This window comes from Neolamprologus brichardi, chromosome 4 (genome assembly GCF_056152115.1).
Source record: "Neolamprologus brichardi isolate AB-2024 chromosome 4, ASM5615211v1, whole genome shotgun sequence".
NCBI lineage: Eukaryota > Metazoa > Chordata > Actinopteri > Cichliformes > Cichlidae > Neolamprologus > Neolamprologus brichardi.
In genome coordinates this window covers 16,554,188-16,569,685 of record NC_142107.1, presented here as the reverse complement: position 1 = coordinate 16,569,685, position 15,498 = coordinate 16,554,188, and the positions used below count along the sequence as shown (strand labels likewise).

The following is a 15,498-nucleotide window of genomic DNA, read 5'->3' as shown; positions in this document are numbered from 1 at the left end:
TGGATTTAAGTTCATATAGGCCCACTAATTATACACAACTTAGGTCATTTGCAAATACTATACAGTGTTTTCCCAAGTTTGACAGTGAGCCTAATACTAGTTTATATTAATCCCCTGACCCCTCCTGACCCCTTGTGCTACCTGACTGCCAGTGATTCATATCTGAAAAATGTCTGGCACAAGGAAGCAGAGGCTTCAAAGGCCATAAACAGCCATTAACTGCGAGTTATGAGTGACTCTGTTTGTTCATAAAGTGTAAAAGGTTTTTATCTTTTTTATTTATTTTTTTGCTGCTGTAATATCCTGTCACTCGCACTTCTATCTCTTTGGCATGGCTTACACAAACAGGCTCACAACCAGAGTAAAGTAAGAGTAACAGAGAGCAAGAGAGGCTAGCAACAGCATTTTTGATAGCATTTCAGCATGTAAAATTCTACCCGGCCACTTTCGTAACCCTGTGACTCAAATGCCCTGTGGCTCAAATCAGAATCACAGGGCATTGGGGCCTATTCCAGCTGTCATAGGGCAAAAGGCAGGGTACAACCTGGACAGACCACTAGTCCACAGCAGGAACACAGACATAACCATTCATGCTCTACGGACAATTATAGGATCACCTTACGTGCATGCTTTTGGATAGTCAGGGGAAGCTGGAGTACTTTGGGACAACACAGGAACTTGGAGAACATGTAAACTCCAGATGGCCTGATCGGGGATCTTATTGCTCTGAGGCAACAGTGCTGACTGCTGCACCATCATGCCATACTCTTCAAATTCACTACCAGAGTATTGGACAGTCAAATGTCAGTGTCAGACACATCCAGATGCAATTTTTCCTCATAGATTTAATGGAATTTAGGGAAACGTCTTTTAAAACCTTTTACATTTTTAGAAAACCTTTCTATAAATGAATTATACATGCAAGACCTCAATACTTTCTTTTCAAATTGCAATTTCCTGAAGTCCTTTTTTCCTTGGTAAGAGTACGGAGGGGCCAGAGTTCAAAACAAAATCACTGCACTCAAGTTCATTAACATTTAGCTTATAAATATGTTATAATTATGAATAATTAGAACGCCAGGTTAGCAAAGGGCTAGTACAAGTATAAAAAATGCATTCTATCAAAACCTTTAAACTGGTAATTGTGGAGTATGTGGTAACATTTTTGACACAACTGAAAGAAGAAAAAGGTGTTATCTGTTTACTGGTTTCTTAACCCACCACCTCTGTTCAGTGATGGTCATTCACTGGGTACATAGATGCTTTCTTTAAGGCCCCAGTATTTCCGGCCCAATTGTCGCTTTTCTCGCCACTGCAACATCGTCTCAAATTGCAGTATTCTCCTGAATGATAGGTGTCACAACTCAGATAATACTGGCACATAAGTACTGATATACAAGGAAAATAAGCCAAAACCAGAAGCAAAGATTTGACTTCTTTTTTTTTTGCAACGTTTTCGCCACAAATTCTCAAGTTTTCAAAAAGTTGCAAAATCTTCCTCTGTATATCTGTAAGTCTCTGAGCTTCTGTGCTGGAATATCATTAAAGTGGCCGTAAAACCCGACACGATCGTACACTCGTGTCTTCAACCCAGCTTCGGCGCCCGGTTACAAAAATGGCGAGGTACACGACCTGACTGGCTGAAGCACCACAAAGATTTTGGCATGCAACACACGAAGCTACGTCAAAATCAGCGCACGACACCCGCGATAATGAGCGTAGGGCCATTAGTCGTATCAAACCATCTCTGTCACCGAACACTGAACACTCTTCTCTTCGATACATTCAGGCATAGCTCTCGAAACATGTGCATTTCAGCACAAAATGCAATACAGTATCTCAGTATCTCTATCTAACTTACACAATATAAAAATTGTGACTAATATTATTATTCCATGTGCAACTCAACTCTACTTAAGCCTGGTGATTGTTGTGGGGTGGCTTTTAATATTACTCAGAGGCAACAACAACTTTCATTAAAATAACAAATATAGTGAAGTCGTGCCTTTGAAGTATAACTTTAACTTTAATGAGAACAAATCTGACTTGTTCACATTGCAAAAATCTCCCAAAACATTAATGCACATAAAGGCTATTCTCTTTCAAGTCATCTCATTTCTTAAAGCTGTTCTGAAAGACTATTTAATGTCTCTTGTTGCCTGTCTCTGAAGAGATCTGACAAAACTGCTGTAAAATTTCGTTTCACAAAAACCCAATGGGTGATGCTTTAAAAATGAAATGCTTTTTTGTAATTCTGGCCAAATGCTTGATTGCTGAAATAATGATGTGGAAATAAGCTCACAAGTGTGTTTCAATCACAACTTAAAACCTCTTTATCAGTTGCCGTGTAGATTTTCACCAGCACATGCCCAAAATGCCTGCGGCAGAAGCATTTTTTTTGTTCCTTTCTATATTTTGGATAAGATTTCAAACATTTATATCCTCCAACAGAGCCTTTTGCATTCTGCAATCTGCAGATATCAGCTAGTAAGAGCCTAGGTGCCCACAGTGAACGAATTTGGAAAGAAAGGGTAGTAGTCATGCTCACGCTATTTAACTGACCAAATGATTATCGGGATTTTTTCAGTCACAGATACATAGTACAGGGCTGTGTTCAATATTGCTGCAACAGAGAACTTTCTATCTGTAAGGTATTCTATGTTCGTCAGCTGATGTAAATTCCTGTCCCCACCATCATACCGCTGCTACTGCAGGAACAGAGGTCAAACATGGCAACATTTTCGTAGTCTGACAGTGATGCAAATTGAAAATTATACATAACAGCAAATTAGGCAATTGCGTTAAAGTCTTACAATGTAGCTATTTACCTTGTAGCAATAACCGAACAATGCTACAAGTGCTCCTTGTGAGATTTCAACAGTGACGCACACCAAACATGCTTCTGTTGGCCATTTTTACTGCAAGAGTCCTTAACCCTCTGCTGAAGCCGTAACCTTAGTTCACACTAAGTTTTAGAAGTTGACTTCCTATCCGCCTTTGTAACAAAGTTTCTGTTTCTAAACTGCTTTTTAAAAATTTAACAGGATTATAATTTCCTTTGCCTTAGAATCATCTAGATCCTGGTCTAAATATTTAGAACCTACCAAAGCCAATAAAATATCACTTCTTTCTGCCAGTCTCTCGACTGCTGTATGTTGGAAAGGTTCCATGCATAAAATATCACTGAGATCTACCCACATATATCCAGTACATTCTGTAATATAACAAACCCTAAACCAGTTTTCTTTCCCTTCATACAGCTCAGAGCTATTAATTATTATCACTATTATACATATTTAAAAATCAAGGAAAATATTACCAACAACCTAAGGCAAGCCTATATAAAAAAAAAAATAAGAAAGAAATCCAAGTATTGCATCAGTGAAGAGTTGTCTTGTTTGATTAATCAGACTTGGTCTTCTGGGGCATTTCCAGTTCACTCATACAGACATTAGGGCTGTGCGATATGACCAAAATCTCATATCCCGATATAAGAATTCTATCATCCCGATAACGATATAAATCACAAAAATGTAACATTTTCTGTAAATTCTGTGAATCTCGGGCAGCACGTCTTGCGGGAATTGTTTCCAGCTGCGCGTCATGTCGAGTGTTTTAACAGATGCATGAAACTATACTTTTTTAGAAAAAAGTTGTAAAGGCCGCCGTTTTCTTTGTGAGTATTTACACAGCGTGCTGCGGGGAAAAGCCTGTTCTAACGTTTGAGTCTAAGGTTTATTTTTTAGCACCTGGCAGCTCTTTTTTAATTCTCATCCGTAAATAATCTGCTCTTTCACGTGATTCAGTTTATTTTGAAAAGTCTCATCAGGATCTTGAGCTTTATTGTGAAAGGTTTATGTGGAACATACACAAGCGGACACGCGATGCAGTTACCGTCGTTGTTGCTAACCACAACGCATAAAAACAGGCGCTTGTCCATGGTAGTGTGGTTATATAAAATATAAGAGAAAGAGAGAACTTTAAGAAATTAATATAGCCACTACAGTGACCATCAAAACGATGAAAAAATATTGCCGTAAACAGTTTATTTTGCGACACCACGAAACAAACGATAGCTTAAAATGAAACATAGACGTTTTTATGTCGTCATCCGATATATATCGTTATATCGAACAGCCCTAGCAGACATTACCAAATATAACAGCACATAGCTATAGGTAATTTAATAAACCACAAGGTCTGTTCAGCTGTTAACAATGCAATCAGAAATATCAGCACTGGAAAAAATACTGTGAAAAACAAGAGCATGTGCAGGAGCATGACAGGCAAACACAAAACAGTAGACCTCGACTCAACACTTGACTGGCGCTAAAAAGCCAAGACTTTGTAGACCTGGACATGGGTATGCAGCTGATGTGCTTCAGAATACAAAAAATGAACTTTGTCCCAATTCTACATAACACATTCCACTTTTTATTAGCATATTTTCTTTGACTTTAAGCTGCGCTATTGGCCACTTAATGTACTGAAAGCTTGCAGCAGATGTGAAAAAAAGATCATATAGGATTGTGCATTCCAACATGTCATATTGTTGTGAAGATTTTAATATTTTTGTGAATTAAAATTCAAAAAGGATCCCTACTTTAAGGATCTATTAACATCCCTGGCTAACAGTAAAAAAAACGTTTGGGAGCGCTAGACTAAACAGTCAAACATGATTTTTGCAATATTTTATTATAGAGCCCTCATATACACAGGAAAGGGAAGGCAAAGATTACAAACTCCAGGGTCAATGATTTCAGGAGAACTCCTCCTTAAACAAAATCATTGTTTAACTCTTTCAATAGAAAGTCTGTTCCAGTGCCTAAACAAAAAGCATGATTATTAGAGCGCCCTCACAAGCACCACAGAGATTTCTGCTGCAACCTCCAAACAGTCGGTAATGCAGCCTTATTATCTTCTGAGATTTGTTCACCACCATAAGTGCAAATACTTAAAACTCTCTTCACACACAGTCTTTGCCATCTCCTGAGCTACACTCACAGTCACATCAGCCCAAGTGCTGGTGTGCAGTTTCAGGGCTTTTTTATTTTTCTAATTCAGCAGTTTTCAGAGAAATGCTGTGCAGCTAAAACTGAAGTGAAGCTTTTTCGATTGCTCGGAGGATTTACCTGTACTCGTGACTGTCCTGGAATCTTGTGCTGTTGGCAACTCGTTGCTGTGCCGTCTCCATCAGCAGCTTCTGAGTCAGACGGCTGCTTGGCGTGGGGTCACACTCAGGCAGCTCCTCTGGTCCTTGGTCGCATCTCCATTCCTCATACTCCTTTAAAGGTGGTAAATAGCTCGATAGCCCCTTTCCATTGCCAGAAACCGAGCTCTGGTCACTGTACAACTTTGGGCTTTCACCCCCTGTCCGTGTGTATTCCAAATATAGGTCAGATTTAAGGAATAATGGATAGGTATTTTCCTCCATCATAGTCTGTATTTCAGTCTGAGCCTGATCAAACATGGCAGGATCAATGTGAAGCTTCATCACACAGTCTCTGATGAAGGACTTTGTAGCTGGTTTGATCTGTCTAGAGACAATCCCATTGTTGTCCAGGATGTATTTTTTATATATCAGCTTTGCCAGTTTCACCTTCTTCTCCTCAGTAACCTCACTGGCTTCAAGTTTCCGAAAACCACTGCAGGCAAACCAGAAGTCCAACATATCTGCACATTCCTCTTGCTTGAGGAACGTCCTAAACAGCAGGATGCCATCCTGGTCATCCAGGAGAGAATGAAGAGATTCCGCCCACTTTAAGTAGGGTGGTGTTGGCGAAGCGCTGCCCTCCGGCTCGTAGCCCAGGTCCAAGTCAGATCGCCTGGGTGTAGCCACAGACGGCTCACATTTGAGGCTCTCATTCTTCGAGGAGAAGCCGAGGTTGCTGTGCTGGCGACCATCACTGCATATGAGCTCTCCTTCTTCACCGGGGACAGGAGGTCTGGGAGCATTCTCAGTGAAGCTGCCTCCTAGGTCTGCTAAGTAGCCCCGTTTGTCGCTTATGCTCATAGTCCCAGCATCCATATACCACGTCCCCGTAGAGCCCACACTGCACAACTATTCGATCCAGAGTTCTACTTATGCCACTGCAAAAGAACTCCTGCAAGGAGGGAAATTTATAATGAGATGCAGCTTCAACACGTCATAGAAAGGCAGTCTTTTGCTACTCAGTGACAGGGCACTAACAATGTAACATTGCTCTGAGGTTTTTACAATACAATTTATTCCACACTGAGAAATTCACAATCAATAGAATACCAATGTGGTTTTTGGGCTTTTTTTTGTTTTGTTTTGCCGGATTTTTTTCTGTTTAAGCTTTTGAAAACTACTCTAAAGCCCTAAAGCACATTGATCTCACATTTGAATCACGTCCAATAACACAGCCACAGTAATAATCAGTACAGCGGTACTTTATAATCATAAAAGCATAAAGTGAAAGAAAAGCATTCATGCGCTGGGATCAGATATTCGACATACAATCTGCAAACCTGAGCAGAAATCGAAATCTACAGCTATTAGGCCTTTAATATGCGCCGAAAGTCTAGAGGCGTATTTTTACTAGACAGCAGTATGAATACAGTGTAGCAAATGCATATCATTAGTTCACACATCTATTCCAGTTTCATTCAAATTAGTATTGGAAGGGTGAAAATTCACTTGGGGTTTACAAAATTAAATTGATAATGAAGCAGCCCAAGTCCATTTCCCACTAGCTGACATAGCAGTACTGCAAATGACACATTCTACATCCTTATGCCATATTCTGGTTTTATATGATACCCCCTGGTGTTAGGGAAGGACCTGGGATGGTGTATCAAATGATTTTAGGGATCAAGGACACATCTTAGTCTTTGTGTAATAACCAAGTGTGCTGCTTTTTTGCTGAGGAACGACACCGTAGAGCCCAGATCTCCACCTCTACGCAGTACGGACTGCTTAGCTTATGGCTAAGCTTCCCAGATACTGTGTCAGGATTCAATTTAAGGTCTAATGCAGCCACAGCTGACCCTTTAAATTCACATATCCACAGCAGCAGCCACTACTTCTTGACAGCTGCAAGCAGATCCAAATCACGGGTAGAGAAGCTGAACGCAAATAGCCCTGACTTCAGCCTAAATCACTTCCCAATCGAAATCCCAGTGCAGCCTACTTGTTGACTAATAGGATTAAATATAAATGTTGCCAAATTATGATTTCAGAACAAATGACAGGTGGGTTTACTCTAGCAAGATCACCCTACCCTTTAGGGCACACCCACTCTCTTGTCTGGTTCAGTACTGATACAAATCTTTTCTTTCTGATTGAACAAAGGCTGTATGAAGACAAAACTGGCAGCAGCGGCTCTGCTCGCTGCAGAGCCCTGGAGTGTGAGCAGCACGTGCACTGTGCATCAGGCCAGATGTGCTGGAATGAAAATGAGCCCTCCCCTCCAAAAAAAAAAAACGAGCGTTTCAGGCCTATTAACGATGCTGGTAGGAATAAATCACCCGGGCAAACTGCTGCTACCTGTAAAGACGATGCATCCGCGTATTAATATATAAATGAACGCTTCTGTGCTCTCAGGTGTGCGGCTCCGGCGGAGGTATATTTAGAAGGGATTCCATACAATTTCCGCCGGTCAGAGTCGAGTTAAAACAGGGGGGGAAAATGACCCTTTTTTCAGAAACCGTGTCAGTTGGGTTGTTCCTTTGAAGTGAGCCTCTCATCACATCCATGTCTTGGCCTCTCCAGAATGAGCAGAACGACAGCGAGTGGGGGAGGGGAGCCAGAAACAAACTCCACACACACACACACACACACACATAGAGGGAGAGAGCGAGCCAGGCCTATCAGCAGCCGACCGACAAGTGCACAACTTTGTCACACTAATAATATCTGTGGTGTACCCGCTAACAGCTGCTAAACTAAACACACAGCATAAGCACCCGTAAACATTTCCCCTACCGTCAGAGGACACAGAGGGAATCCCAGCAACCATTTCCGAACACATTTACAATCAGCAAAGCAAAGCGATGGTATATTTCCCCCCCGATTACCGCAATCCCAATCTCTGAGCAAGGGGGGAGCCATTAAAAAAAGTGACATATACTTAACCGGTGAGAATCTTTCTGCTTGCGAGTGCATCGGGCTATCGGACCGACACGAGTCCCAGCCGACAGTGTCATTGTTGCGAATTGCAAGAGTTTAAAAATAACAAAGAAAGCAGTCCGCTCTCCGCCTCTCCATGGCTGTCTCTCACTGTCTGTATGGAGCTGAGGCTACAGGAGATGATGCACAGCGCCTCGCCCGTTCACTTCACAAACTGCCGGTGTTAAGCTTCGGTACATGTGGTACACCGATTTTTCCTCTCCACCCGCCTCCTCCTCCCCTCTCTCTCTCTTTCAAGTGGTGAAATACATGAAAATTCATGCATAATGCACAGAAATACGACATAACAATACGTCAACAAAAAGTCAACCTAAAATAAAACCGCAGTGCAATACGACTGATTAACTGCTACATACATCAGCATCACTGTGCACATTAAGCTGAAAAGCCTTTTTTTGTTGTTCACATCAGATCTACAGCCAGTATGATAACCTGTGATGTCAGCGTTGCCCTGATTTTTAATCCCTGGTAAAGATTCAAAAATGCTCAAATGTTTACCTTAGTGGATTTGAGGAGCCTTATTTTGTCAGAGTGTGTCTTGCCAGGCAGAAACCATGACACAGACTCAGAATGTATCCACAAAAGACACTAAATAACTTCTTCAGGGAATGAGTAACACTTATCAGCAAGAGTAGATTACACTTCAGAGCAGGTTGGGCAACCACTTGTTTCGGAGTCACAGAGTCTGCAGGTTTCATTCCAACCACAGACTGCACCAGATGACTTTACTGATTACTCTACAAGAGCCGCTTTGATCAGTTAAAATCAGCAAGGGTTTACTCTTCCTGTTATGTGCTGCATTCAGGCGGCCTTTATCATAAACCTTTACCACCAGGAAGTTTCGCTAGAACATCTGATAAAGCAGACATCAAACGTACCGGTACATAACACATAATGATGAGGCCATCAGCTAAACTTTAACATACAGTGTGAAAACAATGAATCTGGCTGGCCTCATTATTCATGACACAAAAAAATATGGTACATTTTCTGTGTAAATGCAATTTTTGCAAGTATTTTTAAAGCAACTGGGATGAAGAGATCTTGTTTGAGTGTCTTTATGAAGAAAACTGAAATGCACGAATTAACAAATATAATAAGCAGTTTACAATAGCCAATGTGCAGCTGCTGACTGATTGTGTCATTTGAATTCCTCAGCTGTCACACTGTTTTACTGAGCCTAAGATGTAAAGCTAGTGGGACACTATAATAACATATTGTTTTTGATTAGTAAGTAATTACATGAAATCATTAAAAAAAAAAAAAAAAACTAGAGTAGGATAACAGGATACAGGTGTATACAACAAGAACACAAACATTTCACACTTTGTCTCAACGTATCACTCCAAACACCGGCTCAAACCTGGAAACCTTTCAAGTGTGAACTGTAGTTCTTACAATATTTATGCGGGCAACATAAAACATGAAAAAGGCCCAATGCACTGCAGCCTCCTCGAGGCAAAATTGATTTTGCGCAGAAGCAGTTTAAGCATTTTAAGTACCCTGACAGTTCTCTCTTTATAGCATGAGTTACTCTGTGTTATTGTTGTTTCTTCCAAAAGCAAATCAGAATAATTCCAGCACTGTCAATTTTTTAACTGGTACTTTCTTTGAGTGAAACAAAAATAATTTAGTCCTCTAGTCACATATGTAGATCTGTAGTTTAAATCTTGATGTTTTTATGGATTCATTCTTAGCTTTTAACAATCAAACAGGTAGTGTTGTGAAGAACAGCTTCTTACGAGCTACAAGTGCTAATACAAATAGTTATCCAAACCATTATCTCCCCTCAGCTGCTTAACTGTAAATCCCTGCACATATTCGTGACATATCGATATCAGAATTTGTAATGGCCGAAGAATATAAGATGGGAGATGTTGCATAGTCTGTCAGCCAGGGGGCATTGTGTAACTTCCCAGTTGGCAACACTTGTTTGGAATATCCCAATCATAACAACCAGTTTGTCCGAGCAGAGTCGGGCAGAGTGTAAACAGAGTGTACACAAGTAATCCATGACTTGCTGTGACAATAATCAATCATTGTCATGTTATCTAAATAAGGACTCGTAAATAACTACTCCTACCAAATGACAGGCAAATCTGTTTATGTTTGAAAGAAAAAAATGGCTGATTATATTTGTAAATGACCATATATCAGTATTAACCTTAAAAATCTTGCATTGGCCATGCTATAGTATTATAGTTATAGTATTATAAGACAACACATCACTTTTGTTTTTACTCACTGGCCAGCTGTGAAATAAGGAACTGATTTTAAACATTTTAATTGTTAAAGCCCTTCATGAATCAGCTGCACAAAAATATTACAGGTTTTTTAATTCCATATTTTCCTCCTTAAGGTCATCCCAACAATTTCTTTTCGTCTTGTCTATAATCTAAAGGCAACCATTCTCTGCTACCAGACTCTGGAATCGTCCCACATAAGAACATATTTATGTGCTTATTTTAATTGACAAATTAATCATTTTATCCTAGGGTTTGCATATCATTTTTTAATTTATTGTATATTTTATTTGTTTTTTTATTGTTATCACGTTGCCTTGGTATGGGTTCTTGCGTTTTGTACCTGCTTTTGGAGACTTGAGAGTATACTATGAAGCAAGATTAGCAATTAGCTCGCAAACAAGGTTAGCGAGCTATGATGAGTTTAAAGTCAGAGTTTTACATGAGCAACTTGCTAAGGCGTACATTACTAAAGCTATTTTAATATCCCCTTTAGTGGGCTACTTGGAATAGTAACATGTGATGTTACTTGTATCTAATCTAAAGTTTCCAAGCTCCAATTAAAAATCCAATTAAAAACAACCAGCAGCACCAAGAGTGCAATCAGCTTTAAAATAAATACATGAACTCCAGTCAAAATCTTTATTTTAACACTCTTGTTGCAGTATTACTCTCTTTGCTTATTTCCAGTAGTCTTGTACTTTTTGTCAGATTTTTTTGAATCATCATGACCTGATAATGTCTACGATTGGAATCATTGTGTGAAAAAGAAAAGTCATATGGCGAGTGAAACGCCTCCTTTTATGTCAGGACACACAAAGCCTGAACCGGAAAACCAAGTTTAACAGAGAAAGTTGAAAGATACCCCTTATCACTGACTGAGAGTTTCAGGTTTAGTCAAGCCAGCTGGCACAAAGGAAGTGTTGCTATGTCAAACTTCTTTTGTAGTATACTCCTTTGTAGTGTTAACTGGAAATTAAATGGGTTCTCTTAAATTTTCTCCTCCAAGGGTCAACAGGTTCTGGGTCTACATGTTTATATTTGGTGAACGCACAGATGGAGAAAAGGCAAATCTGCAAGCAAATCCACCTGCATTACCTTGAGTTTGATTGACTTCCTCACGCATCCTCCAGTAGTGCATCCTTTTATTGAAGATTCCATTGTATTGTTACTCAACACACATTTCTTCTGTAAAGGTAAAGCCCTTCTCACCGCCGTGAAATGGAAAGTCCTGGCTGAAGCAGAATGTCGCCATAACGGTTTGCCATTGCCATCCATTTGCTTCTGAAAAGAAAGAAATATTGGTTAAGACTCGTTCCTACATAACTGAAAAAATGTAGGAGTTCAACATTATGGAACAGTTACATTTTCATTTGAAGATGTTTCTGCTGCAATATATCTGAAACCAAAACCATTACTGATCTATATTCGAAATATTCTTGAAAAAACAAAGCTAAAGCTCCTAACACTGGGGTAGGGTGGCCTCATGCCCAACACAATGACCCAGTCCAGTACACCGATAGTTTAAAATTGTAAAAAACTATAAAATTGTAGGGTCTTTACTTTAGATTATAGAGTGCCTTGAGGTGTTGTGATTTGGTGCCCTATAAATAAAACTGAATTGAATCAACTTTTTACAGTTTAATGATTGGAGAGAAGAGTCATTCAATCCCTCCTGAGATAATTTGAGATCTGTTTTCTTAGTCACCACCCAAGTAGGATCTGTTGCACTACAAAAACCACTGACACAAGTTGACACTGAGGAAAGTACAGGAGTAGGTCAAAGAATCAAGAAGCAGGCAAACCATGCACAAAATAGCATCCTCTCGGATAGCCATAGCCCTGCTGCCACCTTTAGTTCAAAGATGAATAACAATCTCACTGTAAATAAATCTCTCCGTTTGTACAAACTCCTCTTGTACAATCAGGAGTTGTGCATCCAAAACTGGCACACAGATACCTCTTGAGCATCTAAAGGTTCTTATCTATATCACATGTAATGATGTCGTCACATTGTCTTGCAACTTTGCAACAGGCTAAGATGATATGATGACAGCATTACATCTGATATGGATAAGAACCTTCAGATGTGCCAGTTTTGGTTGCACAACTCCTGATTGTACAGGAGGTGTCTGTGAGTAATCAGAGAGAGATTTCTCATATTACAGTTAAAGTAAATAAGAGCAGGTTAAAGTCCCCAAAATTAACAGATTTGATGGTTCCCAGAAGTCAGTTATCTGCTTTTAACTTCAGCAATTAACAAGAAATAAAATGTGCCTTTTTGCATAGAATTGTCCCTAAAAAATAAGTGTGCTTTATCATAAAAGACAAATTCACACTTTGACCTCTTTTGGCATGCTGTCCAAAACATAACACCACAAACTGTAAATAACTGCAACAGTGAAAAGGTTCAAGAAGTCCTGTAACCAGAAGGCTTTTCAAACTGGACCTCTTTGATAGTTTGAAACAGCTGGGTGTGAAATTTGTACGAAAAAAAAATGCTCTTCCCTTTCTTTTTAACTACAAATAAATAGCCCTCAAGCAACTGGCCCAGCCAAGCTCCTTAGTGCACAGAGGAACAATAGAAGAGGCATCTCTGTGCCTAACTCTGAAGTGTGAACAAGTTTTCACTAAAATCAGCAAACCTTTTGTAAAACAAGCACTTTGTGTCAGAATTGTTATGGAAACACACTTGTATAAAACCTTTAAGGAGAAGATTTTACATTTTATTCTTAATACCTTTATGCATGCACCCATCCTTCATACTAAATTCTAAAAATGCATATTCACTATTCTGTACTTTGCAGGGGGGATTTTTTTTTTCACAACTCTACAAAGCTACCTTTTAAAAATTGTTCTCATATTTTAAAATATTCTCAAATTACTGCTGCAGTTAAGCATTACCAGAGGACAACTTAATGTCTCCCAGTTCAGCTCTTTATGCATTCTTTTGTTCCACCTGTCAGTGTGGATTTAGGCTCTTTTGTAGGCTTTGGCTGAAACAGGCTTATCTCTGCTGAAGACTCTCTGATGAACAAAGCCACATTAAGATATTTAAATGGAAGCTCCCATTTTCAGTGCACACAATAAAGATTTTTCAAGCTGGCTGTCTTCAAAGAGTTTGCCAAAAGTTAAGAAGTATAAAAGAAACAACGAAGAGGACAATGCATCTTTCAAAGCTCTCAAAACTATAATGTAAAGCAATCGCGGGGCTTATGGACTAAAAACATTCAAAACCGTTGATATGACGAACGAATATTAAAGCTTTTCTGTATTTGTTTTAAGTTCTGGAAATGATCCAAAGAGCAATATCAAAAGACTGTCAGAAAATGTATTCTGATGTCCTGCTGATATCCTTTGTCCAGGCTGAATAGATCATGACTAACAAGTCTTGGAATGGATTAGCCACAGAGGATTGAGCAATTTGCAGACTTGAGTTTATTTTGCAGGATATTATAGCTTGCAGAGCACCATATTCCCAGAAAAGGGGAAAAAAAATCTTATTAAAAGGCCTACATTTCCCATGGTGATATAATACCAAAGACATACATGCAGAACCATGTACCAAATGGCGAAAATACATTGCCAGACATCTGCCGGCTGGAAGAAATCCAAATTAATTTAAGTGTTCAATCTATCGTGGTCTTCACTCGTCTGGTCATCCGATACACACTCACTGGTCAAATCAGATGATGTGCTTTGCTTTTGATGAGAGGGCTGACACAACAAAACAGTACGGCACAGACATGAAAGACGGTAACAGACGTAAGGGAACGATACACAAGACAAAGGAACGTAACACCAATTTTCATCCTCACAGATTCCAAAGCAAACATTAGACCTGCTGGTTTACCTTACTGTGTGCTTCTTGGTTTTGTTGTGCTGAATCGCAGACTACTCCCACCGCTTTTCTAGGCATCGAGTATAGTCCTTCATAGTCTGCAGTAAAGACAGCCGCCATCTTTAATCACAACAGAGTCCATCTGTCGATGGTTCTTCCCTTTCTACCCTCTCTTTCTCTGTTCCAGTCTCTCTGTTCCAGCCCTCTGTTTGTTGTGGGGGGGTTCTTATTTTCCATCCAACATCAAACCACCATATCGACAGGCTCATGGGCCGCCCAGTAGGGGAGCAGCTTGAACATGCTGCATTGGCTGTTGTCCTTTTCCAAGCTGCAGTTGAACTGACCGCATTTATTTTTCTCTGAATTATATGGATAGCTCGCGTAACATATTTCTGCTCTCAGGCCTTTGATTTCAACAAGCCCGGCCTCAAAGCTCCTCCATGATTGCTCCTGAATGCATCTTTTCTTTGGATGTTCTGATTGATGCGTTTTGGGGTTCTCTTTGATTTAGGCCACATCTGTGTAACTACAATTAAATTCATGTATTTTTATTCAGGATTCAGATCGTTTAAGCCTCAAATCTGTTTTAATGTTTTGGGTCTCTTCCCCTTATTTTCAGCTATTCCGTCATATGAAATGTACAAAGACCATCGTTCCTTTAAAGCAAAGCTCAGCTGGAATTCTTTGATCTCACCAACTGAAGCTCAGTTTGACTTAAGAACCTTCGGACGCAATTATAAGTCTAAAGACTGTATCTGCCAGCTTTCGTCCAGCAAATGCATTTCATTTAAAGTGACATTTCTTTTTTGCTCCTTTTTGGCTTTCAAAGCTTGAATGCAAAGCCGTATATTGTTTACTGTCACTGTTGTTGCACCCAAACTCTTTGAATGAACAATGAAAGGAGTTGAATTTCAAAATGGTAGATGCTCTCACCTTTCTCTCCTGCTGTTTGGCTCGTCGGATCTTATTTCTGTTGTCCGCCATGACTGGGCGCAGTCCCCTGTCTGCCACTCTACAATACTTTCTGCTCATAATGATTCTTACTAGTGTGTTGCTGAAAGATGAGCATCTTTACTTTATATTACAGCTTTAGCCGTGCGACCCTATTGGAGGAAACAAGGACCAGATGATTGCATGCACAATGGTATTGTAGCTATGGTAACAGACCCAACAGGCATGAGGACGTGCACCTAATTGCTTGTACAAATTTTAAAAAGAGAGAGAGAGAGAGAGAGAGAGAGAGAGAGAGAGAGAGAGAGAGA

At 39.8% G+C, this 15,498-nt stretch overlaps 1 protein-coding gene across 5 annotated transcripts in view; it reads right to left on the bottom strand.

Annotated features, from left to right (window-relative positions):
• Window positions 1–15,260, bottom strand: part of axin1 (axin 1) — a 31,112-nt gene extending 15,852 nt beyond the window's left edge. For 2 of the 5 annotated variants that reach the window (XM_087839936.1, XM_087839940.1), the window contains exons 1-2: window positions 8,099–8,286; window positions 5,133–6,104 (exon numbers count right to left, since the gene is read on the bottom strand). In XM_087839936.1, the coding sequence (XP_087696062.1) occupies window positions 5,133–6,028 (896 nt within the window). In that variant the 5' untranslated portion in view covers window positions 6,029–6,104; window positions 8,099–8,286. Of the gene's footprint in view, window positions 1–5,132; window positions 6,105–8,098; window positions 8,287–11,493; window positions 11,680–14,248; window positions 14,391–15,169 lie in introns of those variants that run through there. The other 3 variants (XM_087839938.1, XM_087839939.1, XM_087839937.1) reach the window with 3 other exon arrangements.
• Between the last annotated feature and the right edge of the window lie 238 nt (window positions 15,261–15,498).